The sequence below is a fragment of the Acomys russatus genome, chromosome 9 (genome assembly GCF_903995435.1).
Source record: "Acomys russatus chromosome 9, mAcoRus1.1, whole genome shotgun sequence".
In the NCBI taxonomy this organism is placed as follows: domain Eukaryota; kingdom Metazoa; phylum Chordata; class Mammalia; order Rodentia; family Muridae; genus Acomys; species Acomys russatus.
In genome coordinates this window covers 40,942,092-40,961,940 of record NC_067145.1, presented here as the reverse complement: position 1 = coordinate 40,961,940, position 19,849 = coordinate 40,942,092, and the positions used below count along the sequence as shown (strand labels likewise).

At 39.6% G+C, this 19,849-nt stretch overlaps 1 protein-coding gene across 14 annotated transcripts in view; it reads right to left on the bottom strand.

The window, feature by feature from the left end:
• Positions 1-19,849, bottom strand: part of Crem (cAMP responsive element modulator) — a 77,607-nt gene that overhangs the window by 29,408 nt on the left and 28,350 nt on the right. For 7 of the 14 annotated variants that reach the window (XM_051151204.1, XM_051151197.1, XM_051151196.1 and 4 more), the window contains 2 exons: positions 1,500-1,594; positions 1,222-1,364 (listed from right to left, as the gene is read on the bottom strand). The exons of 3 other annotated variants lie outside the window; for them this stretch is intronic. In XM_051151204.1, coding sequence (XP_051007161.1) covers positions 1,222-1,364; positions 1,500-1,594 — 238 coding nt within the window. Of the gene's footprint in view, positions 1-1,221; positions 1,365-1,499; positions 1,595-5,993; positions 6,141-19,849 lie in introns of all 14 variants that reach the window. 4 more of the 14 variants (XM_051151194.1, XM_051151193.1, XM_051151199.1 and 1 more) reach the window with 1 other exon arrangement.

The following is a 19,849-nucleotide window of genomic DNA, read 5'->3' as shown; positions in this document are numbered from 1 at the left end:
CAAGACAGGGGCTGACACTGGAGGCTCTGGCTTCTCAGGCCTGCTCAGCCTGCCTAGGGACCAGGAGCTCTGCCCTCCTGCAACCTAGAACTGTCCTACAGAGGCACACAAGCTGTCACCCTCTGGTTTACAGTCCTAAAACACTTACCACATAATCCAAATGGGCTAAAGAAACAAAGACAGAAACAAAAGGTGATGGGAATTTTCTTAACACTCATTTTGAACATGTCATTCAGCATTCTGCAGAGTGTGTTGACAAACTGCACCCATCTCTGACAGGTATCATGATGGTAGGTACCCAAAATTATCAACAGGATTTACTACTACAAATTCTATGAAACAAACCAACAACAACAGACCTAATAGCTATATAAGATCTTCCCGTACACAAAAGGAGATAATATGCTATAATAGCCGAGTCTTGGGCTTTGTGAGTATTGCTGCCTTATAAAAGGAAAAAGGAAAACGAAAACTTCACACTTTATTGGACACAGTATGTAGTTAGACACATCTCCAAGTACCCAGGCGGTTACCTGCCCCGGCTTCCTCTCCGCCCTTTTACTTTGCTTTCTAGGTCTCATGGTTGTTATTCTTGTTTATCAAATGTCTCGGACTTGGGAAAACCACTAGTGCTTTTGTTAAAACAAAAAGCACAGAAGTAACCATCCATTAAAATGCACAAGAATAAAAGCCAGTGTATCTGTTTATTAGAGCTTCCAGTGTGTCAAGTTCAAATAAAATGAACTATCCAATTGCTACAGTTAGAAAGTTAAGTCATTTTGTTTTAGGAAAACTGCAGCACAAATTAGCAGAGTAATGAAAACAAAATTACATTTAAAATACAACTTAAAAAACATTTACCTCTTTTATATGATTAAGTGTAGTAAGTTGTTGGCAACAAAAGCCAACAACAAGGAAATACAGACATTTATATCATAAAGACAACAAAAACAGGAACTTTTAAAACTTTTACTGGAGATGAATATAAACATGTAAATGGGAAGCCCCCTCTTTAATTTTTAACCACTTATATTTTATATTCAGTATAAAGACTTCTATTTTTCAGCGGTCAGTACAAGTACCTCACTGCTATAACATGTACTTTTTACTCTGTGACACAGTTGTTAATGAAGCACTCAGATGCCCAAGCCCACACTGCTTCACTGTAACTACAGAAGACTTAAAGCTAGCACTGCGTCTATGGAGTCATAGCATACATACTGTATTGCCCCGTGCTAGTCTGATATATGCTAGTTGGTACTGCCATGGTAGCAATGTTAGGTGGTGTTCCTTCTTCCTCTGATTTTTCTTCTTCAATCTTGGGAATACCAGGCACATCAGAGGAAAGTTCATTCAGTATTTTTCTAAAACATAATTTAACAATATAAGCAATTAGGACATAGAGACAACAGGAAAGATACAAAGAATAATTGCTTTGTTCTACAATTATTGTGCCTTTTGAGGTAGAAATATTCCTATGGGAAAGTTAGTTAACTCACCTATATGAGGGTCTTCGTGAAAGAATTTCTCTACGTTTATGAGAATCAATTACTTCTGATTCTGCAGAATCATCTGTCTCTGCAATTGTTGCTACCTATAATACAAGATTTTCTGAAATGCATCATAAAATATATGACTATCATCTTCATTAATAGAATGGTGATTAAGAGTCTGCAGGTAGAACTCAGCTTAGCACTTGCATGGAGAAAGGAAGCAAGAAATGGTATAGATAAAATAAATAGTAAATAAATTCAATGGAAAGAGTACTTGGAATGCCAAGTAAAGCTTCACAGGAAAGGAAAAAGCCTAAAACACTTGAGTCCCAAAATCCCAAACCCAGATGTGTCCTTATAAGTACAAACATCAGTGAGGAAGACCATAGCAGAGGCAGAAAAACTACCCAATTTAGTGCTTTCTTCAATTCATCATTGGCTTAAGCTAGTTGTAAAAGTTAAGCATCAAGTAGGCTCAAAAAAGAATGGAGACTTACGTAAATAAGTCAGTAAACCAAGCTTGTTAACATATTATATCCTTATAATATGTTATAGTATTTTCTTATGGTATATACTATATACTATATTATACTATGCTGGTATAGTATAGTATGTTAGAGTTTAAAGATTCTAAAGTCAAAATAAATTTCTATTTAAAGGCCCAGTAAGAAGGCTCAGTGAATAAAAAGCACTTGCCACTAAGCCTGACACCTTTAGTTTAGCCCCAAGATCCACACGGTGCACAAAGAGAACAAATCCCCACTCTTGTCTTCCCACCTCCAAGTAGACACTACAGAATGCACCCAAAGACACACCCACACCAAAGACAGACAGGTAGGTGGGTAGATGGATATGTGGGTGGGTGGGTGGATGTGTAGGTGGATGGGTGGATAGATGATTGGTAGGTAGAAAGGAAGATAGGTGATAGATAATAAGATAGATAGACAGATGTAAAAATAAAACATCAGAGTTTTCGGCATGATCTCGTTTTCAAGCCAGGCAACAATACAGTAATGTGTCTATTGAAGAAATTGAGAAAACTAAAATTACAAATCTCTAAACATGTCTTCTGCCAGTATATTGACTCACTTAACTCTAAGGTTTAAGGGAGGTGAATTTACAAAACTTCAAATGACATGAGACTTTGATATGGGGAAAAATCTAAAACCATCAGGAATGAAAACAAGAATATATAGTTCCTGCCATACGACACGGTAAGTACAGTTAAGGACAGCCTAGAGCCGCGGTTATGACTCATTGGCAAAGTGCTCCCATCATGCACAGCATGTGTTTGCTCCACAGCATCACGTGAAGCCTGGTGTGGTAGGGAATGTCCATAACCCCAGCATTTGAAGGTAGAAACAGAAGCATATGAAATTCAAGGTCATCTTTAAATACACTGTGAGTATGAAGCCAGCTTAAGCTTCAAAAATCTCTAGAAAAATGCCAAGAAGAAAAAGGAGAATTTTTTACAGGATATCAGTATATTTTCCTGAACATTGTAAAAGTTTGTGTAGAATTAATTAGCAGATTTAAAGTGTTTCCAGCATTAAAAACAAATTATATAAAGCAATGCATATGTTAATTAGCCAATTTAGTCATGCTATAACGTACACACACTACAAAACAAAATGTTGATAATAAACTGATAAAAATTGTTTGCCACGCCTTTAATCCCAGCACTCGGGAGGCAGAGGCAGGTGGATCTTTGTGAGTTCAAAGCCAACCTAGACTACAAAGACAAACCAGGTCAGCCAGGGCACTGTGTAACAGAGAAACCCTGTCTTAAGAGAAAAAAAAATTGTTTGCCATTTAAAAATATATGAAAATTTCATTTCTTATTTTAATAGAGGGAATATATAGTCTTCATTCCATATAGATAGTTGTGTGTGTGTGTGTGTGTGTGTGTGTGTGTGTAAACACACATACGTACATATATATTCATTTACAAATATGACATTTCTTATCATAGGTATGACGCACAAACACACACACTGAACAGAACGTACTAGGAAAAATGTTGCTGCCTTACGCAGTCATGCACCATGTATCTTAAACTAGCAATATATTTCACACAGCTGTCCTAAACCACAGCAATTCCCTCACGTGCAGTAGAGCCCATTATTCTATCCAGTTTATAGAAGTTGAGAGGAGATGAGCAGTGATGGCACACATCTTTAATCCCAGCACTTGGGAGGCAGAGCCAGGTGGATATCTGTGAGTCTGAGGCCAACTTGGTTTACAGAGCGAGTTCTAGTGCAGCCAGGGCTACACAGAGAAATCCTGTCTCAAAAAACCAAAAAGGAAAAGGAAAACGGAGGGGGGAGAAAAGAGGAGGAGAAAAAAAACAAATAAAATACATTATGAAATGTTATAATGAATAAAACCACTATTGTATATAACTAATGCACGCTAATAAAAACATTTTTAAAAATTAAAGTTCATGCAGAATGATCTGTCATTTAAAACATGGAATTCTCTTTTTTTGAGTTTTTATATAATCATTTATTAATTGTAGACATATTATACATATTCTATTAAATACATATCACAATCATGCTTGAAAGAGATATGAATGACAGAAACACTTTTACATTTAGGCCCTTGTTGTAAAAAATTTTTAAAGTCTTTTAATTTGACAAAACAGGAAAAAAGAGTGCTTCTTTTTTCATCACTACAGAAATAAAACCAGAAGACAATCCTGAATCCCAAGCTAAGGATCAAAAGAATACTCCTATCTCTTCCAAACACCAAGGACTATGAGTGAAGAGAGCACAAGAAGACAGTGTTCTGGGAGAGGGTAAACAGAAGACGGGCAGACCACTGTGGAATAACAGTGCTTCCTCCTTCCCTGATGTCAGGTTAGGAAGTGAAAACATGGAATTCTAAGGTAAGATCTAAGTGCATTTATCTCTACAAAGACAATCAAATCATTCACTTAACAAAACAACAGCAATAACAAAGTATTCTGAATATAAGACAATGCTGCCTTCCAACACCAGCCAGGTAAAATTTCTACTTCCAATAAAACCCATAATACAAGGAAGAGCAAGAAAAAACTTTCTTACTTTATAATTAGAATCAGAGATTCTTGGACTCAAAGGTCATCATCACAGAAAACTAAAGATAATGACAGGACTTATTTTTACACCCTGAGAACAAGGAAGAGATACCTATGCTGAAGAGAGATGCAAGCACAGAAAGTGTGTGGTTTTATCATATCAGTGTTGTGCTGCAGTCCTCATGGCATTCCCTGATAACTGCATTCAAACATGCAGGCAAAGGCAAGACTAAGTATATGCACATGCGTTTCCTCACAGATTTGAGGCTTGCTTGTCACCTGTTAGGTTTAAATAATGTCTACACTTAAAGGGTAATAACAAACTGACCTAAAAAAGAAACAGGAATCAGTTCAGTAGAAGTGGATAGTATGCTATAAAGTGCGCACAAAATAATTTTTACCTACTCATGAAAAAGAATGTAGGATTTGTCCGGACGGTGGTGGCACACACTTTAATCCCAGCACTCGGGAGGCAGAGGCAGGTAGATCTCTGTGAGTTCAAGGCCAGCCTGGTCTACAAAGAGAGTCCAGGACAGCTAAGGCTCTGTTACACAGAGAACCCCTGTCTCAAACAAACAAAAAAAGAATGTAGGATCTGTGACCATTTTGGTTAATAACAAGCAGTAGTATATGTATCTGTATCACAGCCACACCTACAGAAGCCCTGGTTCACCTGAGGAGGTAGATGACATGGAAATAAAGCACCCAAGTGACAAGGATCCCTGCCCTTAGTCGTGGGTACAAGAGGTGCTAGAGTACATGCTTGGCATTCAGGAAGATCTGCAGTTGAAGTCCCAGCATCAAAATAAATAAATACCAAGGTCCTGAATTTCTAAGGATTGCATTCACTATTCTAAAAAAAAGTTCTGACCAAGTGCCATGATGCACTCAGGAGGTCTGCTGCAAGCTTCAGGCCAACTCGGGTAACCGTGAGTTCAAAGCCAGCCAGAGCTACACTCTTCATAGTACTATGTTTATCACAACGTCTTCCAAGAACCCTTAAGATACAACTAAAGAGCTTTGCTAAATAAATATAAGTCTGAAAACAAGGAGCTAAAAGTTAGAACTGCTTATTTAACAATTACTCACCATACAGACTAAACACAGACAACAAAACTCCAACCCAGAAGTCAATCTACACACAGCAGGACCCAATGTACCATACATAAAAATAAATTCCTCCAAGTACCCAAGAAGATGCCTTGAAAATAAAGGCAAAACAAAATACAGCAGCCAATGATGGTGGCACATACCTGCGGTTCCATAATTTGAGAGACTGAGGAGGAGGAAAAGGAGCTCAAAAAGCCAGCCTTGGCTACATAGTGAAACATTATCTCCAAAAGAATAAAATAAAATAAAGAAAATGATGATAAATGAACCAAACAAAAAATTTAAAGCTCAAAAAAGTCAAAGACAAATCGTCAAGAGAGGACGCTAACCTGAACGGTTTGTATTTGTGGTGACTGAATAACCGATGGATGTGGTGTCTGAATTACTCCCTGGACCTGTACAGTTTGGCCTGAAGGTAACTGTACTAGAGTCACAGCTGGGGAGCCTCTTCCAGTGCCTGATCCAGCTACAGAAACCTGAAAGAATGACCATCATTGAGGATTAAAGCTGGATTTGTATTGCTTTTATTTATTTGTAAGAGTACCACTCGCTATCATAACCTTCCTACTTCTCTTTTCTTTTTTCTGAATCTAAGAAAACCAGTGGGGTACTTACCATTAGGAAGCAGTCACTGTCCTGGAACTGTCATTCTCTGATGTGACAGATGGTAAAGAACCCATGCGCCTCACTTTTGCTGCCCATGCTTGAGCAGCTGAGAGTGTTCCAAGCATGAAGTTCTAAAGCAGTTAAACCACCTCCATGCAACCTCATGGCTACTAACAGGGACACCCTTTTCAGCTAAAATCGAACTCCTCCTCCTCCTCTTTAACTGATTAAGATTAACCAAAGAAAATATAATTGTGGTGGATTACTTCTTGATAAAATATTTTGTGTAGTAATTCTTTCACTGTTTTAGATGCAAGTTGATACCCTGTCTCAACATTAAAGGAAAAGTAATTTTACAGTCTATAACCACATGTGTGTAGTGTGTATCTGTTTCCTCTCTCCTCCCAACACACACACTTACACACACACACCAACAACCACCACCACCACCACCACAGAGCAAAGAAACTGCAGAACCTTTAAAGCCTTTTTAAGATGCAACCTGATACCCTGTCATAATATTAGTTTAAGAAAAAGAAATTTTATAGTCTATAACCACATGTGTGTCTGTCTCCTCTCTCCCCTCTCTTCTCCTCTTCTCTCTTTCCTCTTCTTACTTCTCTCTCTCTCTCTCTCTCTCTCTCTCTCTCTCTCTCTCTCTCTCTCTCTCTCTCAAACACACACACACACACACACACACACACACACACACACACACAAACACACTATACCACAGAGCAAAGAAATTGCAGGACCTTTCAACCTTAGTGTCTGTTCTAGAAAGACCTCCTGTCTCGGGGCTGGTGTGGCCCCTGCAACTCACCCTCTTCCCAGCATAGAGTATCCCAACATAGAGAAGTGTAGAGCCGTTATCAGTCTTGAACTGAGAGAAGAGTAATATAAGCATCTTCCAGCTACTGAGAGCTTCAGTAAACACCCTACTAAGGTCTCTAGTAATCAGTCTGTCCTACTGGCCACTATGATTTTAGAAACTTTTCTTAATTTTACTCAGTTCACTATGCACTTTGATTTACTCAAACCACCTAAAGACCTTGAGAAATTAAATACACTGAGGGTTTCTATCTTCAATAATAGGAGAACCTGAAGGTGTTAATTTTCATGGAAGCCTCTATGTGTGACCTCACTTTTAAGAAACACCAATGAGTCCCAAGCTACTTTGCTGGTGTTTACTGCTTTAAAAACTATGTTACATTGGTTTTGCAAAGGGAACATAGTGACAAGTTTGAAATCTCAGCACTCAGGCAGTTGAAGCAGGACCACCATGAGTTTGTGGCTAGGATAAGGAACACAGCAAGACCCTTGTCTGGGAGCAGAAAAAACTCTATTTACAACAAATAATTAATATCTATTTATATTGCCATCTTCTAAGAAAGCAAATAGTTTCTCTAGTAACTCAAAGATTATAGTTTAACACATAAAAAAAAAATCTATAATGAGCACTGTACTTATAAGATACGGTATAAAGTAACTGGTAACACTGATGCCTAGAAAAACAACACATCAAACAAGAGGTAGATGCTCCACTTTATTAGCCATGAATGTCACAGGAGTGCAGAAGAAAGACCAGTGCAGCCCTGAACAAAGCATGAGGCTTTCTGTGGGAGCCAGAGCTGAAGCCAGACCTTGATCTAAACCTAGATTAGAAAGTGACAAATGAGGTCAGAGGCAACCGATACAGACAGCGTACCAGGCAATTTCAGCCTGCATATCCCAGCATCGTTTACTTTGGATTGTAGGAGCAAAGTACATCTTATATATAGCCATCGGTTGAACAGCTAGAGGTACAAAGAAAAAGGATTTGTTCTATAAATCTCAGGATAGAAGCTAACACTGTACAAGTAATAAAAGGGCATCTGGCTCTGTGTTAACTGCCAAGGGATCTCTCCTCCTCTCAAATTACCTCAAACTCCTTTTCTCTCAGGACATCTTTATACTTGCAACTTGCTAACTACCTCAGAGGGTTTTTGTTTATAATTTTTTAATAACACTCAGAGTTTGGGGGGTGTGCGCGTGCATGCGCCACTGTATGTCTGCCACTTTGTGTGTGCATGCCACTGTGCATGTGAAGGTGAGAGGACAACCTGTAGGAGTTGGTCTCTTTTTACCATGTAGTTCCACAGGGTCAAACTCAGGTCATCAAGTTTAGCAATAAGCATCTAAGCAATCTCATCAGCCCTAAAGAGTTTTCATTCTCTAAACCAATTGGATTTCTACCTAGTAGAGTGCTGGTAAATATTTAATAACCAGATCCTAGGAAGTGGAATCACAAAGTTTTTGCTTATTTCTGTGATATAAATAAACTATGCATTATACATGATGACTTCTTTCAGGCTTCATATGGAGACACAAAAAATTGGAAACAGATATACACATTTGGTTCTTACAAGTCCATACAAACCAACTCCAGAGAGTTTTATCTTTGGATTAACAGCACACTAGAAATTAAAATGGAAAAATCATCACTTAATAGCTTAGCAATAGTAAATCTAGAGCAATGTTATCATTTTTACTGAAAACTGTGACAGTGCTTTTTCTTTAGGGTATTTGTGTGTATTTTGGGTTTCCCCTTGGTTAGGGTATTTGTTGTTGTTGAGATAAGGTCTCATTATGTATTCCTGGCTGGCCTAGAACTTACTACAACATTTGACTGGCCTCAAACTACCAGAGAGGCATGTGCTTCTGCTCAGATTCAAGGCATGCACCAGCCGGGTGTGGTGGCGCACGCCTTTAATGCCAGGGGAGGCAGAGGCAGGCAGATCTCTGTGCGTTCCAGGCCAGCCTGGTCTACAAAGTGAGTCCAGGACAGCCAAGGCTACACAGAGAAACCCTGTCTCAACAAAACAAAACAAAAACAATAAAAGCATGCACCACCACTACCATGGTAGACTAACTTCTTTTAATGGCTAAGGTTTTTGCTGTTGTTTAGGGGAGTTTGGTTGTTGGTTGGTTGGTTGGTTGGCTGGCTTGGTTTTGGTTTTTGGAGTCAGGGTTTCTCTGTGTATTCTCTGTGTATCTCTGGCTGGCCTAGAACTTACTCCACAAACCAGGCTGGCTTTGAACTCACAGAGATCTTCCTGCCTCTGTCTCCTGAGTGTTGAGATAAAAGGCATGTACCACTACTGCCTGGTGGGGTTTGGTTTTCTTATTCTATCTTGTGTGTGTGTGTGTGTGTGCACGCACAGGTATGATCAAGGACATCGTGAGGGAGTCAGTTCTCTCCTACCATGTGGATGCTAGGAATTGAAGTAAGCTGTTAGATGCCATCAGCAACAAGTCCTTTACCTAATGAGCTACCTCATCAACCTTAGGCTTTCATTTCTTTGAGACAGGATCTCACTAAGTAGCGCAGGCTAGCTTGGAACTCACTCTATATCCTGGGTGGTCTCAAATTCATGGTGGCTCCGTCTCAGCCTCGCAAGTGGTGAGATTATAAGCCTGCTCTACCACGCCTGGCTTTAATGACTTGTTTCAATGAACCAGATCTAGACGCTAGTATATACTTCTATAACGAACCTGCAGTGTGCTGCAGTAGGTGATATGTGAAGAAGATCTGGACCTCACAAGACAGTGGATTTTACAGGGCATGAGATTCCTACAGTTTTCACAGACAAGCAAGAATATTCTTCTTTGACATAACTCTGAAACTCACAAGCAGCTGTTCCCAAACCTATACCAGTGATATAAAAATCCACTATCTGCAGTCTTTGGATGAATCTTTAACCCATTCAAGACTATGCAACACCATGAAACACTTCTAGGAAAGCGCTGACTCACAGTGGGTGAAGCTAATGTGGACCACCTGCCTTTCCTCAAGAGCACATCCCACTTACTGACGGAGAACACTAAGGTAGTACATACTCAAAGGTCATGCTGTTATGCAGCTTTTACTGGTTCATCCAGAATATTCTCCCATGAGACTGGCTGCTCTGTTTAACTTCAAAGAAATAGCAGTGAAGAATATCAAAGATAGTTATGCTCCTTGATGCCACTAATATGGCTCAAGGCCAAGAGTTTATCCGTCACACACGGTTTTTGTCACATCAGTGCAAATGTTGCCAGAGTAAAAGGGAAATAACATTTTAATATTATACATAAGAGACGACATCTTATTATTATACATGAGTTTATCTTAGCAAATCTTTTGACAGAGTCTTGCTTAGCTTCTGCAGTGCACACAACACTGTGTGATGGCTCCTCTATACTAACCTTGCCTCACAGTATGCTGTTCAGCTCAAAGAGAGCTTTCAGCTCCAATAAAGCTTCACAGCCAGGGCTATAGGTAAGAGACTAGCAAAATATAAACTATGAGCCAGGCATGGTGGCGAGTAATCCCAACACTCAGGAGGCAGAGACAGGTAGGTCTCTGTGAGTTCAAGGCCATCCTGGTCTACAAAGTGAGTGCCAGGACAGCCAGGGCTCCACAGAGAAACCCTATCTCAAAAAAAGCAATATATATAAATTATGCTTTTAACTTGTACAGAAAGGCAAAACAAACAAGAACACAAACAAACCCTCTAACTCAAAAAGAAGACCTAGCTAGCACACTCCCAGAAGAGGATGCTGCTGCCTCTGTGGGTGTTCTCAGCCCATATTTGCTTTTCCTTTCCTTTTTTTTCCTCTTTTTTTTCTTTTTTTAAAGATAAGGGTCTCAAACTCTAGGATTTACCAATTGGCCTCCTCTGTAACTGGACTACAGGCAGAGCACTGTGCCAAGTTGGTGATGAGAAATTTTTAAGACTGTGACAGTTGCTCATATGGAAAGACTTTACTCTGTAGAATTAGAGTTCTCTTACAAGTTCTGCCAGAGACCGGTGCATCTCAATCATTTGTTTGTTTGTTTTCATTTTTGTTTTGGTTTGCTTTTTTTTTTTTCTTTCTTTCTTTTCCGAGACAGGATCTCTCTGTATAGCCTTGGCTGTCCTAGGCTTGCTTTGTAGACCAGGCTGGCCTCGAACTCACAGCAATCCGCCTGCCTCTGCCTCCCGAGTGCTGGGATTAAAGGCGTGCGCCACCACACCAGGCTTGGTTTGCTTTTTTGAGACATGGTTTCTCTGTGGAGCCTTGGCTATCCTGGAACTCAAGAGATCCACCTGTGTCTGGGATTTTTTTTTTTTTCCGAGGCAGCGTTTCTCTGCTTAGCTGTCCTGGACTCACATTGTAGACCAGGCTAGCCTCGAACTCACAAAGATCTTCCTGCTTCCTCTGCTTCCCTGAGTGTCCCCACATTCATAAAAGAAACATTACTAAAGCTTAAATCACACATCAAACCCTACATATTAATAGTGAGAGGCTTCAACACTCTATTCTCCCTGACAGACAGATCATTAACAGAAACTAAATGGAGAAATAATGAAACTAATAGACATCATGAATCAAATGAACCTGACTGATATCTATAGAACATTACACCCAAACACAAATGAATAGACCTTCTTTTCAGCACCTCACAAAACCTTCTCCAAAACTGACCATACATTTGGTCACAAAGCAAACCTCAACAGATACAAGAAGACTGAAATAACCCCTTGCATTGTATCAGCCCACCATGGATTAAAGCTGGAACTCAACAACAACAGAAACAACAGAAAGCCTACAAACTCATGGAAACGGAACAACTCCCTACTCAGTGACCTCTTTGGTAAGGAGCAAAATAAGAAATTTAAAACTTCCTAGAATTCAATGAAAATGAAGGCACAGCATACCCAAACTTATGGGACACAATGAATGCAGTGCTAAGAGGAAAGTTCACAGCACTAAGTATAAAGAATATGGAGAGATCCAGCACTAGCAACTTAAGAGCACAACTGAAAGCTCTAGAACCAAAAGAAGCAGACACACTAAAGAGGAATAGATGGCTGGAAATGAACAAACTCATGGCTAAAATCAATAACTTAGAAACAAAGAGAACAATTCAAAGAATCAATGAAAACAAGAGCTAGTTCTTTGAGAAAACCCTTAGCCAAACTAATTAAAAGTCAGAGGAAGAGTATTCAAATCAAGAAAACCAGAAATGAAAATGGAGACATAATGATAGACACCGAGGAAATCCAAAAATCATTAGGTCTTACTTCAAAAGCCTATATGCCACAAAAATTGGAAATCTACATGAAAAGGACAATTTTCTTAATAATACCTATTACCAAAATTGAATCAAGATCAGGTAAACAAATTAAACACTCCTGTATCTTCTAAGGAAATAGAGGTAGTCATCAAAAGTCTCCCAAGCAAAAAAAAAAAAGCCCAGGGCCAGATGGATTCAGTGCAGAACTCTACCAAACCTTCAAACAAGAGCTAATACCAATTCTCTTCAAACTATTCCACAAAACAGAATCAGAAGGAACATTATCAAACTCATTCTATAAGGCCACAGTCACCATGATATGTAAACCACAGAAAGACTCAACAAAGAGAATTTCAGACCAAGTTTTCTAATGAAAATTGATGTAAAAAAAAATACTCAATAAAACACTCGCAAACTAAATCCAAGAACACATCAAAAATATCATTCACCATGACTAAGTGGGCTTCATCCCTGGCATACAGGGTGGTTCAATACTCAGAAATCCATCAATGTAACCCATCATATAAACAAACAAAGAAAAAAACCACATGATCATCTCCTTAGATGCTGAAAAACATTTGACAAAATCCAACACCCTTTTATGCTAAAAGTGTTGGAGAAATCGGGGATACAAGGCACATACCTAAACATAGTAAAGCCAATATACGGCACTCCTATAGCCAACATCAAACTAAATGGAGAGAAACTTAAATCAACTCCACTGAAATCAGGGACACAACAAGGCTGTCTACTGTCTCAGTATGTCTTCAATACAGCTCTTAAAGTCCTAGCTAGAGATAACCAAAGGAGAGCAAGGCGATACAAATTAGAAAGGAAGAAGTCAAACCATCACTATTTGAGGATGATGTGATAGCGGTACACATAAGTGACCCCCAAAACTTCTACCAAGGAACACCTACAACTGATAAACACCTTCAGCAAAGTGGCTGGATACAAAATCAACTCGAAAAAATCAGTAGCCTTCCTGTACACAAATGACAAATGGGCTGAAAAAGAAATTAGGGAAACTACACCCTTCACAATAGCCACAAATAATATAAAGTATTTTGTTGTAACTCTAACCAAGTGAGCACAAGACTTTTACGGAAAAAAAAAAAACAACTTAAAGTCTCTTAATTAAGAAATTAAAGAAGATATGAAAAGATGGAAAGATCTCCCACATTTGTGGATCAGGAGAATCAACATAGTAAAAATGGCTATCTTACCAAATATCAATCTACACATTCAATGAAATTCCCATCAAAATACCTACATAATTCTTTACAGACCTTAAAAGATCAATTCTCACCTTCATATTGTTTAAAAAAAAAAAAACAGAATAGCTAAAACAATCCTGTACAATAAAAGATTTTTCTGGAGGACTCTCCATCCTGGATCTCAGTCTGTACTATAGAAGAACAACAGTAATAAAAACAGCATGGTACTGCCATAGAAATAAGCTGGTCAATCAGAGGAATTGAATCAAAGACCTAGAAATAAACCCACACACCTATGGACACTTGATTTTTGACAAGAAAGCCAAAACCATACGATGGAAAAGGGCATCTTCAACAAATGCTGCTGGTCTAACTGGAGATCCACATATAGAAAACTTCAAATAGATCCACATTTATCACCCTGCACAAAACTGAAGTCCCAAGTGGATTAAAGACCTCAACATAAAACCAGACACACTAAATCTGTTAGAAGGTGAGGAAGAACCTTGAATTCGTTGGCACAGGAGAAAACTTCCTGAATAAAATACCAACAGCCCAGGCTCTAAGGTCAACAATTAACAGGACCTCATGAAACTGAAAAGCTTCTGTAAAGCAAAAGACACTGTCAACAGAATGAAAACCAACAGTCTAGAGACTGGGCTACATTCAACAAAGGGCTAATACCACCAAACCAAATCATCGAATTTAAAAAATGTGGTACAGAGGTAAACAGAGAATTCTCAACAGAAGAATATCAAATGGCCAAGAAACACTTAAAGAAATGCTCAATGTCCTTAGTCATCAGAGAAATGCAAATCAAAACAACTCTGAAATTCCATCTTACACCTACCAGAGTGGCTACGATAAAAAACTCAAGTGACAACACATGCTGGTGAGAATTTGGAGAAAGGTGAACACTCTTCCATTGCTGGTGGGAGTGCAAATTTGGACAACAACTTTGTAAATCAATCTGGCGCTTTCTCAGAAACTTGGGAATAGCTCTACCTCAAGACCCAGCTATACCATTTCTGGGAATATACCCGAATGATGCTCTGTCATACAACAAGGACATTTGCTGAACTATGTTCATAGCAGCTTTATTCATAATAGATAGAAGTCGGAAACAATCTAAATGTCCCTCAACTGAAGAATGGATAAAGAAACTGTGGTACATTTACACAATGGAATACTACTTAGCTATCAAAAACAAGAAAATCTTGAAATTTGTAGGCAAATGGATGGAACTAGAAAAATGATCAACCTGAGTGAGGAAACCCAGACCCAGAAAGACATGCATGGTATATACTAACTTATAAGTGGATATAAGCCCAACATAAGCTGTTCTGTGAGAGATTCCACCTAGCAGGGACTCAGACAGATACTGGGACTCACAGCCGGACTCTGGGAAAAGTGCTGTAAGTTGTTTGGAAGAGTTTGGGGATGGAAAGACCAGGGTGAGGGGGGTGGGTTGTCAGAAGCTCCACAACAAGACTATGAAGGCTGGTGGATCTGGACCCAGGGGTGCCTGCACAAACTGATGCACCAACCAAGGACATTGCAAGCAGAGAACCTAGAGCCCCTGTTCAGATGTAGCCAACGAATAGTTCATTCTCCGTGTGGGGGAGGGGGAGGGAGGAACTGTGTCTGACATGAACTCTAGTGCCCATGATATGATCACTGCCCCTTGGCAGAGAGGCCATAGGAGAACACAGAGGAAGAGGATGCAGGCTATCCAGATGAGACCTGATAGGCTAAGGTCAGATTGTGGAGGAGGAGAACCCCCACCTGTCAGAGGTCTAGGGGAGGAGAATAGGACAGAAGAGGGAAGGAGGGTAGTAACAGGAAGTTAAGAGCTAGGGAATTACAATCAGGATGTGAGTAAATTATAATTGAAAAATTGAAAAGAAAAAAGTTCAGAGTTTCTCACCAGTTGTAAAGTACTGGCCCCTTTTATCCTTAATTGCCTCCTGCTATCAGTGGAGGCCATGAGTGCCCAACCCCAGGTTCCAGGAGCAATTAGCCTCCAGCCCTGCCACTGACTCTACATCCACCTGCCTCAGTTTACCTTTGGATGTCAAAGATGGCCTTTGACAATTTTTCAAGTATAATTCTCAGTACATATTAACAATATTAATTAACATATTAAACAATAGTTCTATCAAAAATGGTTTAGTGTCAAGAATACGGGATGCAAGTAAGTAAAATCCCTTGTTGTCAAGATTGATGACCCATGTTTGACCCTGGAACTACATCGTGGAAGACATTACTGACCCCACAAGTTGTCCTCTGGCTTCTACATACGCACCATGATGCATGTATGACCACACCCATACACGCACAAAGTAAAGAATGAAAACTGTCTTTTAAAAAAATATCTGAGCCAGGTGTAGTGATACATGCCTTTAATCTCAGTCCTCAGGGGTCAGGCAGACCTCTGTGAGTTTGAGGCCAGCCTGGTCTACATAGTTTCTGTAAGTACACAATGAAGCCTTGTCTCGGGGGAAAAAAACAAAAACAAAAAACAAAAACTAATGCCAAAACAAGTTGTAAGTTCTCACCAACACAGGCTGTATCCCTAAATTCCTAGAGGTGAACTAAATGAATTCTGCAATGACACTTCTGCTATGTCCAAACTCTGGGCAGTGAAAAGGCTTACGAGACTATGATTAGACTCCGAAAACACAAATACAACATCCTTAATATTAGTCTTTAGATGTATCCTCTTAAATAAGAAAGCACTTAGATCTGCAAAGGTGCCATCCTATATGCTGACTGGCTTTGAGAAAGCTGCTAAGTGATAAACATTAACCTTATAATTGCATTGATAAAGTTAACAATCTTTTTTAAGATTTATTATTCACTTATTATTACGTATATAGTGTTCTGCATGCATGTACACCACAGGCCAGAAGCAGGCATCAGATCACATTATAGATGGTTATGAGCCACCATGCGGTGGCTGGGAATTGAACTCAGGACCTGTGAAAGAGCAGACAGTGCTCCTAAGCACTGAGCTATCTCTCCAGCCCTCTAAGTTAACAATCTTAAATGTTATCATTATTACTCATTAAAAGCGAACATGGGCCAGGCATAGTAGCGCACACCTTTAATCCCCATACTCAGGAGACAGAGGTGGGTGCATCTCTATTAGTTCGAGGCTTGTCTACAAAGTGAGCCCAGGACAGGCAAGGATACACAGAAACCCTGTCTCAAAAAACCTAAAAACAAAAAACAAAAAAGCTAACATGGAGGGCCATCTATACTGTGATCTGCTGCCCTCTTCTGATGTGCAGGTGTATATGCAGACAGAGCACTGTACACATAATAATAAATAAATAAATCTTTTAAAAAAAAAAAAAAAAGGCTCACATGGAAGCACAGCCCAGGAACCTCTTGCACCAGGAGCCTGGCCCCACAGCTTCCTTCATTCTGTTCTACTTCCCATGCTCTGGCCCATCTACACCACTCTGAGACCACACTCCAGGTGCAGTCATCCTCCTGCCACAGGCCCACAGGCCCACCTACAGTGCCCACAGGCCCACCTACAATGCCCAACAACTTTGCCTGCACGGTCTCCTGCAGCAAGTAGGAGACCCAGCTTCTCCTCCTTAGGGCCCTGCTACATTGCTCAGATTCCTCCTGTACGAGCCCTACAGAAGAAAGCAGGCCTCTCAGACGTACTACTAAGTCCTTTCCTGAACACTATAAATGCCTTCACTGAAGGATGTCAAGGAGAAAGAGAGGGCAGGAGGGAGGGGGGAGAAATGGAAGGAGGAAGAGACGAAAACATGGAGAGAGGAAGAAATGGAGGGAAGGAGGGAGAAAAAAACTCACTTAAGCAATAAACTATTCGAGATGCACAAGTCCCAATGCAGAAATAAAAACAAAAACCAAGATGACATAAATCCCCCACAACTACATAAACTAATAATGGAACCTGAGGAAAGTGACCTGGAGGAACTTTCAGAGAATTCAGAGGAATTATTATAATAATGTTCCAATAACTCATAGAAGGCATAAGTATACTCTGAGAGCAAAAACAATGAGATGAAGTAAAGAAGGCAATCTAAGATGTGAAAACAGAATCTAACTAAGACATAACTACTGGGAAAATAAAATTTTAAAAATGAACCCAGGCAGTGGTGGCACACACCTCTAACTCAGCACTCGGGAGGCAGAGGCAGAGGCAGGCAGGGTTCTGTGAGTTCAAGGCCAGCCTGGTCTAGAAAGCGAGTCCAGAACAACCAGGGCTATTAGATAAACCGTTTACCGAAAAACAAAAAAACAAACAAAAAAACAATGAAAAACTGAAATGCTGGAAATTCAAAACTCAATAAGCCAAGTATAAATCTCAGTGGACAGACTTATCAATGGAATGGACCATGGGAAAACAGAGGCTCTGGGCTTGGAGGACAAGGTAGAAGAATAGAAAGGCCAATTGAGAAATTTTGAAATATGAAGAGAAAGTAGGACACCATGAAAATAATCTAACCTGTTGATTATGGGAATAAAAGGACACTACCACACTGAAGATATAGAATATATTTTCAATAAAAACACAGAGGGGGGCTGGTGCGATGGCTCAGAGGTTAAGAGCACTGACTGCTCTTCCAGAGGTCCTGAGTTCAATTCCCAGCAACCACATGGTGGCTCACAGCCATTTATAGTGTGATCTGATGCCCTCTTCTGACATGCAGACAAAGCTCTGTATACATACTAAATAATAATAATAATAAAACACAGATGGGCTGGGCATCATAGCACACATTTTGAATACCAACATTCAGGAGACAGAAGCAGATAGATGTTTGTGAGCTCTAAGCCAGCCTGGTCCACAGTAAGTTCCAGGCCAGTTAGTGCTACATGGTGAGACTTGGGCTCAAAACAAAACAAAAATCACAGAAGAAAGTTTCACAAACCTAAAAAAAGAAATACTCATCCAAGTACAAGAGGCCTGCAAAACTCCAAATGGATGGGGGCCAGAAAAGAAACTCCCCACAACATATTATAATTAAGGCATTAAATCTTGTAATACCAACACTCAGGAGGCAGAGACAGGCAGATCTCTGTGAGTTCCAGGCCAGCCTGGTCTCCAAATTAAATCCAGGACAGCCAAGGCTACACAGAGAAATCCTGTCTCAAAAAACAAAAACCAAAACAACAACAACAAACACAGACACAAAGTAAAAAGATCAAAGTCTGTAAGACAGAAGGTCATCACTCTTATAAAGGCAGGCCCACCACTAGAATACCTGATTATTCAACATAAACATCTGGCTATGCAATGTATTCCAAATTCTGAAAGAACAAACTTATCAGAACATGCATTATTATACCAAAGCAAACTATCTACTACAATTTAAGGGAAAACAAAATTCTTTCCATGATAAAAACAGATTAAATGAATTTATCACCATAAGCCAGCTCTACTGAGATTATTAGAATAATACTTCAGTCTGGGGGGAAAAAAAGATAAACACACCCAGGAGGAGGTCACAGGTAATAAAGAATTCCAAAATTGTTACTCAAGAGAAAGCTAAGAAAACAACATAAAAACAATAAGAAAGTAGCTAATAAATATCTCTCAATGATAACTCAGTATTAGTGGTCTCAACTCCCCCAATAAATAGACACAGACTATCAGACTGGATTAGAAAGCAGGACCTATCTTTTTGCTGCTTCCAAGAAACAAACCTCATCCTCAATGATAGACAAGAATGGAAAATGGTATTCCAAGCAAACATAGCAATTTTAATGTCTAACTAAAGAAACTTCAAACTAAAACTAGCATAGTCATGTCATAGCCATTAAAAGAACAGTCCACCAAACACAGGCGCACTTACTTTCATACAAAATTTTTTAAAAAATACTGTTCTGCCTAAAGCCACAGACTAACTTCATCACAGTGACATGACTGGTAAACAGGTCACCCTGACAAAACCTAATCAGAAAACACTGGAGTGAAACAATGTCATGAGTCAATCAGATACAGTAAATAGCTACAGAGCATCCCACCCACACTCTATAGAGTGCACATTCTTCTCAGAAGCCCATCAAACTTTCTCAAAACGGATCCCATATCAGGACACAAAGCAAGTCTCCACAAAATATGCATAAGTGCTATGTGTGCGCTTGTTACTCATGGAGGTCAGAAGAGGACACAGATGGCCGTAAGCCACTATGTGGGTGGCAGAAGCTAAAAATTATAATAAGGTGTAATAACACCCCGAATTACACCTGACTACAATGGAACCAAGCTGGTTATCAGCAGCAAGAGAAA